The sequence below is a fragment of the Rhinopithecus roxellana genome, chromosome 19 (assembly GCF_007565055.1).
Source record: "Rhinopithecus roxellana isolate Shanxi Qingling chromosome 19, ASM756505v1, whole genome shotgun sequence".
In the NCBI taxonomy this organism is placed as follows: domain Eukaryota; kingdom Metazoa; phylum Chordata; class Mammalia; order Primates; family Cercopithecidae; genus Rhinopithecus; species Rhinopithecus roxellana.
Window position 1 is genome coordinate 67,480,986 of NC_044567.1, and position 19,284 is coordinate 67,500,269.

Consider the following 19,284-nt stretch of genomic DNA (forward strand, 5'->3'; position numbering starts at 1 on the left):
CACTTGAGCCCAGGAGGTGGACGTTGCAGTGAGTGGAGATGGGGCCACTGCACTCTAGCCTGGGTGACAGAGCGAAACTCTGTCTCAAAAACAAAACACAAACAAAAAAACACATTAAAAAAAAAACCTGTACATGAATGTCTATAGAAGTTCTATTCACAATAGTCAAAAGATGAAAACAACCCAAATGTCCATCAACTGACGGATGGTAAAACGAAATGTGATCTATCCATATGATAGAATACTATTCAGCCATAAAAAGGAATGAAGAGGCCAGGCTCACGCCTGTAATTCCAGCACTTTGGGAGGCCAAGGTGGGTGGATTACAAGGTCAGGAGCTCGAGACCAGCCTGGCCAACATAGTGAAACCCTGTCTCTACTAAAAATACAAAAAATTAGCCGGGCGTGGTGGTGGGTGCCTGTAATCCCAGCTACCGGGGAGGCTGAGGCAGGAGAATCACTTGAACCTAGGAGGTGGAGGTTACAATGAGCTGAGATCGCACCACTGCACTCCAGCCTGGGCGACAGTGAGAGAGACTCCATCTCAAAAACCAAAAAAAAGGGAATGAAGAACTAATATTAATACATGATACAACATGGATGGACTTCAAGAAGATTATGTTAAGTGAAAGAAACCTGACACAAAAGAGCATGTAAGATATGGGTCCACTTATAGGAAATGCCCAGAACAGGCAAATCCATGGGGAAAGAAAGCAGATTTGTGGTTGTGAAGGGCTGAGGAGAGGGTAAGGGGAGTGACTGCTTAATGGATATGAGGTTTCCTCTTAGGGTGATAAAAAACCTTCTGAAACTAGACAATGATGATGGTGGCACATTTAGTGTACAAAATTCCACTGAACTGTATACTTCAAAATGATTAAAATGGTCAATTTTCTGTGTATTTTGCCACTCAACCTACATGGCTCTCTAGGACCCTTATGATGTGCACTCAACTGCTGCTCTTGCTTAACTCACTGGTGTCCCCTCGCACCACACGACACCCCTAACTTCTCACTGTTTCTGAATATGCCAAGCTATTTCAAGCCACTAGGTTGTTCTTTACAGTTTCTACTGCCTGGTAAAACGTTCACGCTGAGCTCAAACATGCTTTCAACAAATATTAACTTTTTCTTCTTCTTTTTTTTTTTTTTTGAGAAGGAGTCTCATTCTGTGGCCCAGGCTGGAGTGCAGTGGCGCGATCTCAGCTCACTGCAAGCTCCACCTCCCGGGTTCATGCCATTCTCCTGCCTCAGCCTCCCAAGTAGCTGGGACTATAGGCGCCTGCCAGCACACCCGGCTAATTTTTTCTACTTTTAGTAGAGACAGGGTTTCACCGTGTTAGCCAGGATAGTCTCATGGTCTCAATATTGAAAGTTTCCTGCATTCCAGACACCATAACAGGCGTTAGGACATAGCAATTAACAAAATATAATCACTGCCCTTTGGAGCATAGGGTCCAAGGAGAGGCAGTGACAAAAATTAAATAAATGACTGCACATCCCATTATTTAACTGTAACTAGCAGATGCCTTTCAAGTAGAATAGAGTGCTATGACAGCATGTCAGTAAGGGTCTCTGACCTAGTGTAGGGGAAGAGGTAGTGAGGGAAGGATTCCTTGAAGATGAGACATTTCAGCAGCCTCTCTCCTCTAGCCGCCCAAGATGCCGAAAGGAAAGAAGGCCAAGGGGAAGAAAGTGGCCCTGGCCCCCGCTGTCATGGAGCAGCAGTAGGCCAATAAGGTAGTAAATCCCATTTGAGAAAAGCCCTAAGAATTTTGGCTTTTCTAGCCGTCTAGCCGAAGGGCCTCACCCATGTCAAATAGTCCTGCTATAACTGACTGCAGCGGCAGAGCCGCTGTCCTCTATAAGCGGCTGATGTGCCACCTGGGATTGACCAGTTCACCCAGGCCTCAGACCACCAAACTTAAGCTACTTAATTGCTTAAGCTTGCCCACATTACAGACAAGAGACACAGCATGGGAAGAGATCGAAACTGTTGGCCCAGGCCAAGAAGAAAGCTGCCGGCAAAGGGGATGTCCCTACTAAGAGACCACCTACACTTCAAGCAGGGGTTGACACCGCCAACAACTTGGTAAAGAACATGAAGGGTCAGCTGGTGGTGGATCCCATTGAGCTGGCTGTCTTCCTGCCTGCGCTGTGTCCTAAGATGGGGATTCTCTACTGCACTGTCAAGACTGGGGTGTCAAGTTCCACAGGAAGACCTGTACCACTGTCACCTTCACACAGGTTAACTTTCTGGAAGACAAAGGAGCTCTGGCTAAGCTGGTGGAAGCTGGCAGGACAAATTATAACGACATATGAGATCTGCTGTCACAAGGGAGGCAATGCCCTGGGTCCAAAATCTATAGCTTGCATTACCAACCTAGAAAAGGCAAAGGCTAAAGAATTTGCCACTAAACTGGGTTAAGTACACACTGTTGCATTTTCTGTACATAAAAACAATAAAATTTCTTCCAAGAAAAGTCTTTCCTTTTGGCTGGAATTGCCATCTTGGAGTAATTTGCCAAAATGATGAACACAAAGGAAAAGAGGATGAGGCATCTGATATATGCTCTCCTGGCCTTATAAAAAACACGGAGTTTGAGCTGGGCGCAGTGGCTCACACCTGTAACCCCAGCACTCTGGGAGGCTAAGCAGGTGGATGGCCTGAGGTCAAGGGTTTGAGAACAGCCTGGCCAACACAGTGAAACCCCGTCTCTACTAAAAATACAAAAAATTAGCTGGGCATGGTGGCGGGCGCCTGTAATCCCAGTTACTAGGGAGGCTGAGGCAGGAGAATCGCTTGAACCAGGAAGGCAGAGGTTGCAGTGAGCTGAGATCACACCACTGCACTCCAGGCTGGGCAACAAGGGCAAAACTCCATCTCAAAACAAACAAACAAACAAACAAAGCAAAACAAAACAAAAACATGGAGTTCCTCTGGCCACAGACACCAGAATCTACAATGAAGGTGATCTCGAGGACTGAATGAGAATGGATACTGTTCAAAAACCAATGACCCACAAATGTTACATGGCAGAACTGGAAAAGTCTATGTTACCCAGCATGCTGTCGGCACTTCTGCGAACAAGGGCTAGATTCTTGCCAAAAGAATTAATGTTTCTGTTGAGCATATTAACCACTCTAAGAGCCAAGTTCCTTCCCGAAATGTGTGAAAGAAAATGATCAAAGAAGAAGCAAGTCAAAGAGAAAGGGTTCAACTGAAGTGCCAGCCTGTTCCATTGAGGGAAGTACACCCTGTGAGAACCAATGGAAAGGAGCCTGAGCTGCTGGAACCTATTCCCTATGGATTCACGGCATGATAGGTTAAAAATAGATAAATACAAGACCTCTGGATTGCTTTAAAAAAAAAGAGAGAGAGAGAGAGAATGAATTCAGCAGAGCCTTGAAGGATAAGAAGTTAGTTAGGTATAGGAGGACCATTTTCCAAGAGACCCAGAGCCCTAGAAGTAGACAAACCTTGGGGCTGGTCACCAGGACTTCTAGCACTGGAAACAGGTAAAGCTGTCAGCCAACATTCACACAACCCTGGCTCCACTCCCACTATCCTTGAACTGGAAACGCGTCTTAGGCCCCCGGGAACTAAAGAAAAACGAGCAGGGAACTTCCACCCATGCTCTTAGAAAAGTTCTCCAGAAAACCATTTCAGGATCTACTTTTGTTATCTGAGATATTTTCCTGGACAGCTCTTTATGTCTCCCGTGGCACCTCCGTTATGAAATTTTTCTTATCCTCCTTTGGTTTGTGCCTCCCGTGTGTGTGTAGAACACATTCTTACCACTTACCTCTCTCAGAATCAGTTCATTCGTGTAGGAACAGGGTTGGCTTCATCTCTAATCCCCAAACCCTACCGTGTTGCTGTCACTGTGTACGGTGAGGCTGGAAAGTCACAAGGGCTGTAGAACGCAGTGGATGTGGCACAGGATGGGGAGGGCTAGGTTGGCTGGGGAGCTATCGGGCAGGGCTTGAACGCCAAGTTAAGGGAATCTGGTCAATAGTCCCCAAATGAATTTCTGAATCTCGAGGGAAGAACAGTAAAATACAGACTTCCCCAATCTCACACAAGACCCAAAGGGCAGCCAGTGCCCGAGGCGGTTCCGAGAATCAGACAAGTTTGGGAACCTGCTAAGGACAAGGAAAACAAAAGGTTTCCAAGCAAATGAGTGAAATATCTCAACTACGTTTTAAAATGCCCTCCGGTCCGATAGCAGACAGGAGGGCACCGCAATAATCCAGACGAGGGGCGGTGAGGCCTGAGAAATGGGAGATAATCGCCTTCATCTCGATTCCCGGCGCCCACCATGCTGTCCGGCTCGGTGGGCCTCCCTCAAGGCACGCAGCTGATCGGAAAGCGCTTTCTTACCCGCCTCATGCGACCATTGGACAGCAGGTCGGCGATCCCCTTGGCCGCGTCGTTTTTTTCGGCCACACAGAGGACTTTCCGCACGCCTCGGAGGGCCACCTCCATGGCGGGGCGGGAAAACGCACGGTCTCCGGGCTGTCGCAGCCACCGGAGCGCGTAGCGGAGGACAGGAAAGATCATCCTTAGGCCCCGCGCCTGCAGCCGCTCCCCGGCTGCCGGCGCATCCTGGGGAAGCCAGAGGCGAGGCTCAACTGGCGCCCACCGAAAAGGAACTAGAGCCTCGCTTAGGTCACGTCCCCACCAGCCTGCTGGCCTTTGGAGCTTCAGTCACTCAGTCTTTTCCGTGTCGCCGCCGCCGCCTCAGCACCTAACCCAGTACCTCTGCAGGGAGCTTCCGCCCGCCTTCTCCAACCACTTCCGCCAGGCGCGCGCCCCACAGCGACCTGGAACTACAACTCCCAGACTGACTCGCGCCCCTCGTCCAAGCACGTTTCCCCCTACCACCCGCCCCCGACTCACTCCGCCCCACCTTCCCCTCCTTCCCAGCAGTGGTTAATCACACTCCTTCCTGGGGGAAGCCGCCGGACACTCCCATCCAAGGCCTTCTCTTTTTTTTTTTTTTTTTTTTGAGGCGGAGTCTCGCTCTGTTGCCCGGACTGGAGTGCAGAGTGCAGTGGCCGGATCTCAGCTCACTGCAAGCTCCGCCTCCCGGGTTTACGCCATTCTCCTGCCTCAGCCTCCCGAGTAGCTGGGACTACAGGCGCCCGCCATCTCGCCCGGCTAGTTTTTGTATTTTTAGTAGAGACGGGGTTTCACCGTGTTAGCCAGGAAGGTCTCGATCTCCTGACCTCGCGATCCGCCCGTCTCGGCCTCCCAAAGTGCTGGGATTACAGGCTTGAGCCACCGCGCCCGGCCCCAAGGCTTTCTCTTTCTCATGACTTTTTTTTCTCCTGCTCAGAAGTCTACGAGGATGCTTCCGGGTCACGCGGCGCCGACACCGGGAATCATGTGACACCAAGATGGCGGCGCCGCGGTAGCTGAATCCGGGTTGTGGCGTCCTAGGAGTCGCGACGGTTTCTGCCCTCGGGCAGTGAGGGGCGGCAGCGCTTGGCTGACCCCTGCGGCGTCCCATAGCCTCGCGTTAAGCCTGGTTCACAGCGGTAGCTGTTGCTTGTCGCGGTGGATTCCAGGGAGTGCAGGTGACCCCGCTGCAGGTTTCTTGTGCTGGCCGCGCTCGCTGGAGGAAGAAGAGAAGGGCATTTAGGCCTGCGGCCTTGGCGTTCATGAGGCCTCCGAGAGCTCCGGAGGAGCTACAACTCTGAGGGGGCGGCTAGAGTTCGAGTCCTCAGGTGTGTGAGAAGCAGCCTAGGACCCCGGGTTCGGGGAGTCGCAAAGAAGGCGGTAAGGGCTCCGCTTCTTTCTCCGGAGGCCTGCCTTCTGCGCGTTGATTAACCCCGTATTCTTTCCCACTTCCTCTCAATGTTTTCTTCATACATCTGGAAATATGATCAGCGCCCCTGACGTAGTGGCCTTCACTAAAGAGGAAGAATATGAGGAAGAGCCTTACAATGAGCCGGCCCTGCCTGAGGAGTACTCGGTGCCGCTCTTCCCCTTCGCCAACCAGGGTGCTAACCCCTGGTCAAAACTGTCTGGGGCCAAGTTTTCGAGGGACTTCATTCTTATTTCCGAGTTCTCTGAGCAGGTGGGACCCCAACCGTTACTGACCATCCCCAATGACACCAAAGTTTTTGGCACTTTTGATCTCAATTACTTCTCCCTGCGTATCATGTCGGTGGATTACCAGGCTTCCTTCGTGGGCCATCCTCCTGGATCTGCCTACCCCAAGCTGAACTTCGTGGAGGACTCCAAGGTGGTGCTGGGAGATTCCAAGGAGGGAGCCTTTGCATACGTGCACCACCTTACCCTATACGACCTGGAGGCCCGTGGCTTCGTGAGGCCGTTTTGCATGGCTTATATCTCTGCAGACCAGCATAAAATCATGCAGCAGTTCCAGGAGCTTTCAGCCGAATTTTCCAGAGCTTCTGAGTGCTTGAAGACTGGCAACAGGAAGGCATTTGCTGGGGAACTTGAAAAAAAGCTGAAAGATTTGGATTACACCAGGACAGTGCTGCACACAGAAACGGAGATCCAGAAGAAAGCCAAGGACAAAGGCTTTTACTCATCTCAGGCAATTGAGAAAGCCAATGAACTGGCCAGTGTGGAGAAGTCCATCATTGAACATCAAGACCTGCTGAAGCAGATCCGCTCATACCCTCATCGGAAGCTGAAGGGGTGTGATTTGTGTCCTGGTGAGATGGAGCACATCCAGGATCAGGCCAGCCAGGCATCCACTACCTCTAACCCTGATGAGTCTGCCGACACAGACCTTTACACCTGCAGACCAGCCTACACCCCAAAACTTATAAAAGCAAAGTCCACCAAGTGTTTTGACAAGAAGTTGAAGACCTTAGAGGAGCTCTGTGACACTGAATATTTCTCCCAGACCCTGACTCAGCTCAGCCACATTGAACACATGTTCAGAGGAGACCTGTGTTACCTCCTCACCAGTCAGATTGATAGAGCACTTCTAAAACAACAGCACATAACAAACTTTCTCTTTGAAGACTTTGTGGAGGTCGATGACAGGATGGTGGAGAAGCAAGAAAGCATACCCTCTAAGCCCAGTCAAGACAGGCCGCCTTCCAGGTCTCTAGAAGAATGCCCAATTCCTAAAGTGTTAATTAGTGTTGGTTCTTACAAGTCCAGTGTGGAGTCTGTGCTAATCAAGATGGAGCAGGAACTGGGAGATGAGGAGTACAAGGAAGTGGAGGTGACGGAGTTGAGCAGTTTCGACCCCCAGGAAAACTTGGACTACCTGGATATGGATATGAAAGGGAGTATCAGCAGTGGTGAAAGCATTGAAGTTTTGGGCACAGAGAAATCCACCTCTGTGCTTTCTAAGTCTGACAGCCAGGCCAGCCTCACGGTACCATTGAGCCCCCAGGTAGTCCGGAGCAAAGCCGTCAGCCACAGGACCATCAGCGAGGACAGTATTGAAGTCCTCAGTACCTGCCCCTCTGAGGCCCTCATCCCTGATGACTTTAAGGCCAGCTACCCAAGTGCCATTAATGAAGAAGAATCATATCCAGATGGCAATGAGGGAGCCATCCACTTCCAGGCAAGCATCAGTCCTCCGGAGCTGGGTGAGACGGAGGAGGGCAGCAGGGAAAACACCCCATCACAAATAGACTCCTGCTGTATTGGGAAGGAGAGCGATGGTCAGCTGGTGCTGCCCTCCAGTCCAGCCCACACACACTCTGATGAGGATGGAGTGGTGAGCAGCCCCCCACAGCGCCATAGGCAGAAGGACCAGGGGTTCCGTGTAGACTTTTCAATGGAAAATGCCAGCCCTTCTTCCCGAGACGACAGCTGTGAAGGGTTTTCCGCTTATGAGCTGGACCCAAGCCACCTGCTGGCTAGCCGGGACATCAGTAAGACCAGCCTGGATAACTACTCAGACACCACCAGCTATGTGAGCAGTGTAGCCTCCACCAGCTCAGACAGGATCCCTTCTGCTTATCCTGCTGGCCTGTCTTCCGATAGGCATAAAAAGAGGGCTGGCCAGAACGCCTTAAAATTCATCCGCCAGTACCCCTTTGCCCACCCAGCCATCTACTCCCTGCTCAGCGGGAGGACACTCGTGGTCCTGGGGGAAGATGAGGCCATAGTCAGGAAGCTCGTGACTGCACTGGCTATCTTTGTCCCCAGCTATGGCTGCTACGCTAAGCCCGTGAAACATTGGGCCTCCTCCCCTTTGCACATTATGGATTTTCAGAAGTGGAAGCTTATTGGCTTGCAGAGGTAACTGGTTCCAGGTGTTGGGGAAGGGCCTTGGCCAGATAGGGATGAGGCATATTGGTGTGGTGGAGCCAGAATCAGGAAGCCTGGCTTCTAGACAGGGCCCAGTTCCTACCACTGTGTTACTTTTGACAAATCATCCCCCTCTCTGGTTTCCATTTCCTTGTCTGTCATGTAAGGGGGTTGCAGTTCCTAGGTGGTTGCCAATCCTCATCTGTCCCTGAGCTGTGTCAGAATTATTAGGGAAAGTTTTTATTTTTATTTTTTTTGCGACGAAGTCTCGCTATTGTCCCCCAGGCTGGAGTGTAATGGCACCATCTCGACTCACTGCAACCTCCACCTTCCGGGTTCAAGCAATTCTCCTGCCTCAGGCTCCCAAGTAGCTGGGATTGCAGGTGCCTGCCACCACCCCCGGCTAACTTTTCTATTTTTAGTAGAGATGGGGTTTTACCATGTTGGCCAGGCTGGTCTGGAACTCTTAACCTCAGGTGATCTGCCCGCCTCGGCCTCCCAAAGTGCTGGGATTACAGGCGTGAGCCACCGCATCCAGCCGGGAAAGTTTTAAAAATCATGGATTCCTGAGTCACACCCTTCGAGGTTCTGATTCGGTTGGTGTGAGGTAAGACATGAAATTTATCTGTGGCCCTCGCCAGCCAGACTGCAGGGAGCATCCCTCTATAAAAGCAAAAGGCTCATCAGAAGGGACAAGACAACTCCGGGGGAAAGGGTTAGGCCGCTGTCCCTGTAAGTGCTCCTTCAACCTTCAGAGCACGCGCAGATGTTGGGTGCTGGGAGCATCTGCCTCCAGCGTCCTGCACAGGCGTGAGGTGCGGCGGGCAGGGGTGGGGAGCCTTGTACCCTGGAGGGTCCCCTGTGGGGCCGAATGGGATGGACTACAGCTCACCCACAGAATACTTGGGGGAGGTGTGCAGAAGACACCATGTGAGGGTATCATAAGATGAAACTGTTGTGGGCCGTGGCAGTTAGCAGGAGCAGTGGGTGGTCTGGGTCAGGTCCTGGTGTGCCACCGCTCGCTGTCTGGATTCGGACCAGCCATCTTATTCATTCAGTCACCCAATCGTGTTGAACACCTCTGAAGGGCTCCCGGGGCCCACCTGAGAGCCATCGGAAGGCTCCACCTTTAGTGCATGTCCAAAAAGCACAGCACAGTGCAGTACTGGGCCCTGAGAAGTGCTCAGAGGGTGGAACCGGCACCGACACAGTCAGGCAGACTGGGGCCCACCTGAGGCCCAGCTTTAAAAATCATGAGCAGGAGAGATGTCTTCGGTGGCTGTGACCTTCCTGTCCTCAGAGGTGTTGCGCTGCAGAGGCTCTGCACTCTGAGCACCGTGGTCCAGAAGTGTCTCTCTTCACTCAGGCCCATTGTTCACATGGTGGACTCTCTCTCAGGACTCTCACCTCAGAACACCAGTCTTGCTCGCCCTTGGTTTTTTTCACTCTGCCTGGAAGTGCTTATAGTTGGGTCAGCCATCTGTGGGGATAAGAGATGACTAAACCACCAAGCTGGTCTCCTGTCATTTGCGGGTTTTTTTGTTTTGTGTTCTTGTTTTGTTTTTTTTTTTTAGACAGAATCTTGCTCTGTTGTTGCCCAGGCTGGAGTGCAGTGATGTGATCTCGGCCCACTGCAGCCTGTGCCTCCTAGGCTCAGGTTATCTCGTGCCTCACCCTCTCCAGTAACTGGGATTATAGGCGTGCACCACCTTGCCAGGCTAATTTTTGTATTTTTTGTAGAGACAGCATTTCACCATGTTGGCCAGGCTGGTCTCAAATGATTGGCCCACCTCAGCCTCCCGAAGTGCTGGGATTACAGGCGTGAACCTGGCCCTGCTGTCATTTTAAGTGAGCACCAGGAGTCACTGTATTGCTTACTAAGCAGCAGTCACAGGCCCGGACCAAAAAGCAGAGCACAGTTCTGGCGGGAGAAAGTGCTAGCCTAGCGTGTGTCAGAGACCCTGGGTTGAGTCCTGGCTTGACCACTAGCTAGCCTGGTGACCTTGCACAAGCTGCCGCTTCACCCAGTCCTCTGTGTCCTCGTTGGTCACAGAGGTGTCCTCCCACAGTGGGCATGGGAAGTGCAATGTGAAGCTGCAGTTGGGGTGCTGTGCGCCTGGGGGCTGGAGGCCTGAGGCTTCTCCCTTCCCGTGTCATCTGGCTTCCTGAGGAGGAACTTTATGGAAACAGAAGTGGAGGAACAGTTAGAATAGCCAGCTTCTTCCAAAAGAAGTGTCACTGTTGGGGCAAGTGTCAGAGCTGCATCAGGGGATGCTGGGCCTGGGAGCAGGTATCCTGGCAGAGATGGAGGGGCAAAAAGGTGGGAGGTGAGGCCTGGGTGCCCTGTGGTGGCAGCACCTGTGGATCTGGATGTGCAGAGCTTGGGAGGTGTTTGACTCTGGCCGGCCCCACTTTGGGGAGGTGAGGGTGAAGGCAGTAGAGAGCTGAAAAGGCCCCGGAACACGGGCCATGCAGTATGGGTTGAGGAGAGTGTCTTACTGCCCTTGTGAGCTTTCTTAGCTGTCAGCCACCTGCAGGCCCCAATTCCTCCATGCCCGTGGGATACATGTGGTCCATAGCCCAGTGCTGTCCCTGTGGTCAGGATGCATGGCCTGTGTGTCTCAGCTGTCCCATCTCTGTGACCTTGCTTTTGCCATGGTCTGCCACACACTCCTCAGTCCCTAGAGCCCACGCTGCTTCTGAGGGCCAGTTCTAAGGCAACTCTATGAATCCCCCAGGTCTTCCCAAGTACAACCTTTCTCAAGGAGAACGAGACCTCATCTCCCTTCACTTCGCTGTACTTGTGCACATTTCTTCCCAGTCAGACTGAGCTCATGCAGGACAAGAGTTCTAGGTCATTCTTCATTACAGGGTTAGCTCCCAGGGCAATGCCGGGATGTTACAGATGCTCTGTAAATGATTGTTAAATATACAAGAAGATAAAACCCAGGAAGGGAAAAGTACTATGAGACCTTGGTCCCAAGTCACCGTCAGTCCTTTTTACACCATACCTGTCTGACATAAACCCTAAATGTCCAGGCCCTACAGGGCAGTCCCTGCTGCTCTGAGGAAGCTGCTCCAGGAGGGTGTTGAAGGAACCGCTCCCTCACTGAGTGAACACTGGCTTTTTCTGGCTCTGATGTGCCAGGCATTGGGGCATGAGACCAGAGCAGATGCAGTTCTGGGACTCTAGAATCTTGGAGCTCCTTGTCCAGTGGGGAGAAGCCAATGAACAAACAGCAGTCACCCCACTGGTCAGTGCTAGGCTAAAAGTAGTGATGGTGATGACAGCGCCTACTGAGGACTGGCATTGTCCTAAACATCACTCATTTTGTCTCCACAGCGACCCCATGAGGGATGTAATAGTAGTAACTGGCCCGTGCAGTGGCTCATGCCTATAATCCTAAATCATTGGGAGGCTAAGGCAGAAGGATCACTTGAGCCCAGCAGTTCAAGACCAGCCTGGGAAACATAGCAAGCTTTCTTCTCTACAAAAAATTATCTGGGCGTGGTGGCATATGCCTGTAGTACCAACTACTTGGGAGGCCAAGGTGGGAGGATTGCTTGAGCCCAGGAGGTGAAGTCTGCAGTGAGTCACGATTGTGCCACTGCACGCCAGCTTGGGCATCAGAGCAAGACCCTGTCTCTAAATAAAGACAGTAGGAACTGTTATCTCCATCTTATAGATGAGGCTCCGAGAGGTTAATGAATTTGGCCAAGGTCACAGCAAGAAAGCAGGAGAGGCTTGGGGAAGGCTGAATATGGTTTAACTTGAATTAAGTACAAGAGGGAGAGAGGTTATTTCAGGCAGAACAAAGGGGTTTTGTTTGTTTGTTTGTTTGTTTGTTTTGTTTTTGAGACAGAGTCTCACTCTGTCGCCCAGACTGGAGTGCAGTGGTGTGATCTCGGCTCAGTGCAAGCTCCACCTCCCAGGTTTACACCATTCTCCAGCCTCAGCCTCCCAAGTAGCTGGGATTGCAGGCGCCTGCCACCACGCCCGGCTAATTTTTTGTATTTTTAGTAGAGACGGGGTTTCACCGTGTGAGCCAGGATGGTCTCGATCTCCTGACCTCGTGATCTACCCGCCTCGGCCTTCCAAAGTGCTGGGATTACAGGCGTGAGCCACCCGGCCTGAACAAAGAGGTTTCTAATTTTGAGGCCCCACTGAAAGCTTGCCAGGGCTCCAAAAAAGAGTCCATTCAGCAGGAATTGGACCAGAAAGGGCTTTGTGGGCCACCCACGGCGTTTGACCTTGACCATAAGAGTGGTGAGGAGCCCTTGGAAGATCACGATGATCAGATTTATCTTCCAGGAAAAGCCAGTGCATGCTGGCTAGGTGGATGCTGGCCTGGGGACAGGAGGCCTCACCTCCCAAGCTTCTGCCTCCACTTTCCCGGCCCTTGCCCTTCCTCCTGACCTTGGCCTGTCTGTTTCAGAGTGGCCTCCCCTGCCGGTGCCGGTACCCTTCATGCCCTGAGTCGCTACAGCCGCTACACGAGCATCCTGGACCTTGACAACAAAACCCTGCGCTGCCCCCTTTACAGAGGCACCCTGGTGCCCCGCCTGGCGGACCACCGCACACAGATCAAGCGGGGCAGCACCTACTACCTGCATGTCCAGAGCATGCTCACTCAGCTCTGCTCCAAGGCCTTCCTCTACACCTTCTGCCACCACCTGCACCTGCCTACGCACGACAAGGAGACAGAGGAGCTGCTAGCCAGCCGCCAGTCGAGCTTCCTGAAGCTGACCCTGGGTCTGGTGAATGAGGATGTCAGGGTGGTCCAGTACCTGGCTGAGCTGCTGAAGCTGCACTACATGCAGGAATCTGCAGGGACCAGCCACCCCATGCTCAGGTTTGACTATGTCCCCAGCTTTTTGTATAAAATCTGAGGTCGGTCCCAGCCACTGTGACCAAGACCTGTGACTCAGGGTATGGGGAGGGGAGGGGTTGGCATGACCAAACAGTTGCCTGAACTGGACTGTTTAGGTTTCTGGTGTCTGGCAGCATGGTTCCCACGTGGCTCCTGGTAGTTTTCAAGTTGGACATGGGCAGAAGTGGAGCCTGGGTCCCTCTAAAGGCGTCTGGAGGGATGGTGACAGCTACATTTGGCTCCCTGGTGAAGAGAGGCCCCTGGATGTAGAGGGGGCCTTGGTTTTCTGAGGACTGGCAGCCAGGGCAGAAGGGAAGCCACCAGTCCCTTGGTGGGGCAGGGTGAGGGCAGGAAGGCCAAAACCTGATGGGAGGAGCACACTGACCATATTCAGCATTGCCAGACACTTGAGTGGCAAAATGAGCGAGGGCGGCAGCCCGGTAACTGTTGTGGTTTGATGGAAAACAGGAGAGCAGAACACCCATCACCTCCTTCAGACCCAGATGCAGACCTTTATTTGCCTCCTGGAGCCTGCTGTCCCAGGGGAGGCCCTGGACCAGCCAGTGGGAGGGAGAAAGGCTGCCACCCTTTGGGTCGTGGGAAACATGCAGCCTTGGCCTCAGGGCCACAGAGCGTGAGCAGCACCCTGTCCTCTGTCCTCACCACCTTTACCTGGGAGAGAAATGCCTGTGAACGGGCCTTGGGACTCACCCCCTACGCTCTTTCACCAGGAACGAGCAGAGTGTTCCCTAGTCCCAGTGTGAAGCGGGCACAAGTGACCAAAGCCAATGGTGAGGACCACCTTGGGGGCTGGAGAGCACAGCAGGCAGAGCAGGGCTGAGGTGCCATGAGGCCATCCCTGCCACGCAAGGGAGGAGCAGCCAGCAGCCCTCCTGGGTGGCCCACTGGTTCCTGCTGGCCAGAGTGCGTGAGCACTGACTGTCCTCGTGGGGAAGGTCTGCAGACCCGTGTGAACATGGCAGAGGGCACACTCCAGCTCCCACCCACACAAACTTTGCAACCACTTCACTACCTCTCACTGGGTCTCGTGGGCATTGGACAGCACGGTTCTGTTTAGTCAGCTGGTGCAGGTGGTCGGCCCAGCCGATGAGAACTCAAATGGCACGGATTTCCTGGATGAGCTACCACGTGACGCTCTTCAGGTTCTGCCTTTGGGAGGCTGTGTGCACCTCAGTCACCACAGCTCACGGCCGTCCCCAGTTGAGTCCCCCTTCTGAGGACAAGTTTGAGACTGGGAAGGAGACACCCCTGGTTCCGCCAGCACCTGTCCCACTGATAGTGATCCCCTGGCCTCCCCGAGCCTCCTTAGGCAACGGCCACTGGTTTGTAGACAGAGGGTTTCTTGCAGCCTTGAAAATTTTATTCCCTAAGTGGGGACAGCTCTGGGTATTACTGCTTCTTTGATTTGTTCCACAAAAATTGTGCTGAAATGGACCTGAATCAGCCCTGGGTGTGCATCTGTTGGCGCCTACTGCTGAGGCCCGGCCTGCCCATCGGCCTGTAGTGCACACTTGAGGTCATCACGGAGCCAGCCAGCTTCTCTTCTCATCAAGGAGGCAGAGACCCCGGTGGAAGCCGAGAGTGACCAAAGAGGGCTTGCATCACGTCACTCCAGTGGTTCCCTCTGGTGGAAGCCGAGAGTGACCAAAGAGGGCTTGCATCACGTCACTCCAGGGGTTCCCTCCTTGTCCAAGTCCTCGTTGTAAGGGCATGGCCCGTTGGCTCCAGCTGTTGGCTTCTGTTCAGGGTCCTTGCTCCCATCAGAGGTGTTTGATGTTGCTCCTGGGGCTGTGATGGAGAACCTTTTGTGGCAGATGGCGCTGCCTACATCTCATTGGTTCTCTGTACCTGTGCCCGTTGCACATGTTCACAGACAGGAGAGTCGCCAGCAATACCTTGGCAGCCTTTAAATGTGAAACGTCTTGTTATTTGCGCCGGAGGCAGAGGCTGTGCAGGGAGCCTGCTTCTCATCATGGGCTCCCTTATCTGTACGGCTCCCCCTCCTCCTGTTCTAGATGCTGATTTGTTTTCTCACTGGCTGGCTAATTGCTGTCTGCTTACGCCTCCATGGCCATAACTGTGCAACATTTTATCTGAGAAGGCAGGAAGGTCAGAAAGTGATCATTGGCCCCACCACTGTGGCATTCCTGTCACCAACACAGAAATTCACAGCTCATACTCTTGCCTGGGAAACTTTGGGAAAGGCTCATGAGTTTGGGGCAGATCCTGAATTGCAGCCACACTTGGCCTTCTAGAAGCTGAAGCTGTACACTCAAGTGGTCCTAAGTAGAAGTCCACTTGGGGTATTTGCTGGCATACACCCTCAAGGGTGGTTCAGAAGGCCCTGAGACCTAAGGCAAAAGGCTCCTGGGGCATGAACAGAACAGACTGTCTCGGGGCAACCATAGAAGTGGCAAGCAGGGCCAGTCTCCCTCAAGGTTGTTCTTCATTAAGTAAAGATGGCTTCATGACTAGTGTTTGAGCTCCCAGATTTATATTTGGGTTAAAAACTAACTTTTCAATGTGGCAGTTTCAAAGGATTACTTGATGCAAAGTATGTTTCCTTTCAAAGGGATCTTGAAGTGGTACCAGGACTGAGTCATAACTTGGGCAGAGGCAGTTAACACTGGGAAGCCCTGCCCCTGCCTATGCCCCCTTCACTCTGGGGAACTGAAACCTACTATGCAGTGGGACTAATCTCATCAAGAATTTTCAGTTGAGGCCGGGCACGGTGGCTCACACCTGTAATCCCAATACTTTTGGGAGGCCAAGGCGGGCAGATCACCTGAGGTCAGGAGTTCAAGACCAGCCTGGCTAACATGGTAAAACCCCGTCTCTACTAAAAACACAAAAAAAGTTAGTCAAGTCTGGTGGTGCGTGCCTGTAATCCCAGTTACTTGGGAGGTTGAGGCAGGAGAATCACTTGAACCTGGGAGGCAGAGGTTGCACTGACCTGAGACTGTGCCACTGTACTCCAGCCTGGGCAACAAAAGCAAAAACTCCGTCTCAAAAAAAAAAAAAAATTTTTTTTCGTTTGAGGTATTCTTCCAGTAGAAGGTTAATCAGTTTTTAATGAAACCATTAAAAATAACACTTCCCAGAAAATAGATGACATCAGTGCCCCTTGCTACTTCCTCAGTCCTCACTGTTGCTTTGAGAGCCCAGGTACTGAAACAGGTTGTCTTGAGTTTTGTGTCAAGCTTTTCCTCCAGTCCATTATCCCCCTCCCTCGTTTCTGAAGCAGTCTAGGTTAAACTAGCCACGCGGGTAGTTGTGGACTGGTCATTTTCAAAAGCCCCACTTTAGAGATCAGGCCACAGCTTTTTATATCGCACAGGACACATCAGCCTGAGCTGCTGCCTCATGCCTGTTTCCCCAGGAACCTCACTCCTTTGGTGGAACCTTGGGATTTTAGAAATTGTGGCTTTTCCATACCTCATTTACTCCAACAGTTGAAGTTACACACATTGCTCCCGAATTTGGAAATAGACCGCAGTACCTTTCCTTTCATTCCCCATCTGGCCTTTACTTTCTTTGCTTCAGTGGTTGAAAACAGTTGCCATATTCAAAGTATAGTAGATTTCAACCTCACACAAACAAGTCCCATTTCACAATCCTAGGAAGGCCCACCAATTTCATTTCACGCACCAGGGCGGCTGCAGTTGGAGGCGGAGGGCAGCCCTCTGCTCACCGAATGTCTTGCATGCGCTGACTGCTGCCCGCGTGCTGAACATGCCCCGCCGCCCAGGCCCAGCACTGCATGTTGGGTCAGCGTCTAGTGCTGCTGTCACGTCTTTGTCTGCACAGCCAGTAGCATTGTCTCAGCCAGGGGGTTTATAAGAAGGTGTGCAAGGCTTTTGGGGGAACTGAGCCCCTATAGTGGGCAATCTCCTTTACCTTCCCACCTCCCTGAAAGCACAGAAGACAGTGCCTTGGTTTGTGCTTTGAAGTAAACCAGCCAGCTTTCTGGTTTTGCCCCAGTACTGTGATGGAACATAATCAAACTGGAGATGTGGTTTTAACACTGCAAAAAGGAAAAAGCATCAAGTTTCTACTTCTGGCTGGAAAGCAAAACCAATCTCAGCTGACAAGCCTGGGCAAACTAAGTTTTCCTGAGTCCATTCTCCTTCGAGCCCTGACCTAACCTGGCCTTACCTCATTAAGGTTTGGTTAAAGCAGTGGAAAGGAGGAGGCAGGAGTGGATGGGGGTGTGGGGAGGGATGAACACTGCAGCCGATTCATCTGTTGGTAGGGGCCCAGCTTCTTGGGAGTGCTTATTCAGCTCAAGAGTGGAGGCTGTACATAGCGAGCCCTGGAGATGGCAGCTTGTCTCCAGCTGGGGAGGGTTCAGGCCCCTGAATTGAAGACCACTTTGGTAGCAGAAATGTAGGGACTAGTGAGTCACCCACAACTCACGGATTCTGCAGCAGCTGCTCCACCCACTATAAAGCAAATGCCAACAGGCTAGACCCCAGATTGCAGGGACTGCCACCTACAAGGTGGGACCACAGGCTGCCTCACCGGGATTGTCTGCCACTAAATAGCTGGAGTCACAGATTGAGATAAATGCCACCTTCAAGGTTGCAGTGAAAAGCATAGTCCTATGTGATGAATTCATATGTGTTATTTTTTAAAAAGCTATTTTATTACTGCATGTTCCTGTCCCGTCTTGTGAATGTGAGTCCCCGCCACCACATGAGCTGCAGTTGTTGCAGTGGCTGGTGCAGGAGTGCGGCTGGCGCGTGTGTGATAGCATCTCATAGGTGTTGCTACACAAGAGTTAACCAGAGTCAATGCCAAACACATAGTATGAGAAGTGTACTTTTTAAGAAATTAATTTATTTGAGTTCAAATATTTTTGAAATATGAAAATTGGTTGTATTTTTTAAAGCTATAATTCTTGTAGACATTCTGTGGTTAAAAATTTGATTGTGCTTATTAAAAATGGTCATCTATGTTTTGCACTTCAGCTACGTGAAAATAAAGTTTCTTTGGGAAGGTGACATTTGGCTTCCTGATTACGGGAAGGAGTTGGTTATCTCAGGTGGAGCAGGAAAGTCTGGTTGATTCTCACACCAGGATGGGACTGCGACTTCCCAGGATGGAGGGAGGAGACCACTTCTACACCACACTTTGAGTTACTGACAGCAAAACCCTCCCACCATACTGGGTGCATCTTGTGTACACTTGGCTAACATACACTTCTGATTTACAGCAGAAGGTTCAGAGGTGAATTCAGTTCTCCTTTGGCATGCCACTGGATAACAAGATAGTGAGGGGACAGTGTTTACAAGCTGTGGACATGGGCATTTCCTCTCTGTTGCAGCAAGGCGGAGGAAAGCCCAGGGAGAGTAAAACGCTAGAATCTTCCTAATAGCTTTGCCCTGCACCACGGTCTAAATGATTATGGCCAAGTGGCTACATAGTATTTTATTTTTCTAGAATTATATCCAGCTGTGAGAAAGACAGGTTCAAATTTAAATCCTTTAATTAATAACCTGTCCCAGAATTACTAACAGTGAGACTTAAATTTTGATTTGTGAAGAAAACATGAAAAAAGTCCAAACGAAACCCCCTCAGAGGGCCCAAGTGTCAACGGTTCCCCTGTGGAGCAGCTCATCCATTTCTCAAGTGGGGGTCCTCTGGCAGGCAGCTTCCTCTGTGGCGCCAGGTGGGTCCAGAGTGGACCGGCTCCTTTAGAAGTCGGGCAGGCCAGGCAGAGGGAAGAGAGAGGCGAAGCTCTCAACCTCCTCCCGGAGAGCCTGCACAGCCCCCTGGTACTTATCCCCTGCCAGTCTCTCCTTGAACTCCTTCAGGGTGGCTCTGACACCAATGTCGCTCTGGATCTGCAGGGTCAGCTCTATCCCTGTGCGACAAGACACAAGTGAGTCACCCCACACTACACACCAAGTGGGGCGCAATGGCTGTGGGCCGAGGCACAACTGCCAGAATGTACCCCAGCTGGGGAGTGCAGCAGGGCACAAGGTCTCCATGCTTACCTCAATTACTCTCGGATGCACCCACCCTTAGACAGATGTCTTGGGTAGCCCAACCTCTCAGACAAGGTGATTTACATAAGTGTTTTTTGCTGTCTCCCACCCCAACACTCAGCCTTGGTGCAGAATTGTCTTTCAGTGGC

The 19,284-nt window shown here is 51.7% G+C and overlaps 3 protein-coding genes across 5 annotated transcripts in view; 1 reads left to right on the plus strand and 2 right to left on the minus strand.

The window, feature by feature from the left end:
* The window catches only part of TOP3A (DNA topoisomerase III alpha), a 42,096-nt gene extending 37,253 nt beyond the window's left edge, over positions 1-4,843 (minus strand). The window contains exon 1 of one of the 2 annotated variants that reach the window (XM_010367750.2): positions 3,806-4,288. Coding sequence is in view for 1 of the 2 variants with exons in the window: in XM_010367743.2 (XP_010366045.1) it covers positions 4,384-4,563 (180 nt within the window). In the remaining variant the exon portion in view is untranslated. Of the gene's footprint in view, positions 1-3,805; positions 4,289-4,383 lie in introns of those variants that run through there. The other variant, XM_010367743.2, reaches the window with a different exon arrangement.
* A 377-nt stretch (positions 4,844-5,220) lies between these two features.
* Positions 5,221-18,148, plus strand: SMCR8 (SMCR8-C9orf72 complex subunit). Its single transcript, XM_010367793.2, has 2 exons — positions 5,221-8,244; positions 12,690-18,148. The coding sequence occupies exons 1-2, from the start codon at positions 5,888-5,890 to the stop codon at positions 13,141-13,143; spliced, it is 2,811 nt and encodes a 936-aa protein (XP_010366095.2). The 5' UTR covers positions 5,221-5,887; the 3' UTR covers positions 13,144-18,148.
* Positions 17,965-19,284, minus strand: part of SHMT1 (serine hydroxymethyltransferase 1) — a 38,829-nt gene continuing 37,509 nt past the window's right edge. For both annotated transcript variants that reach the window (XM_010367774.2, XM_030922838.1), the window contains one exon: positions 17,965-19,011. In XM_010367774.2, the coding sequence (XP_010366076.2) occupies positions 18,842-19,011 (170 nt within the window). In that variant the 3' untranslated portion in view covers positions 17,965-18,841. The remainder of the gene's footprint in view (positions 19,012-19,284) is intronic.

Excerpts from the sequence above, each read along its gene's own strand:
- SMCR8 (XM_010367793.2), top strand. The coding sequence starts at position 5,888 with ATGATCAGCGCCCCTGACGTAGTGGCCTTCACTAAAGAGGAAGAATAT. Across the intron at positions 8,245-12,689 it reads AAGCTTATTGGCTTGCAGAG|AGTGGCCTCCCCTGCCGGTG; the intron begins GTAACTGGTTCC and ends TGTCTGTTTCAG.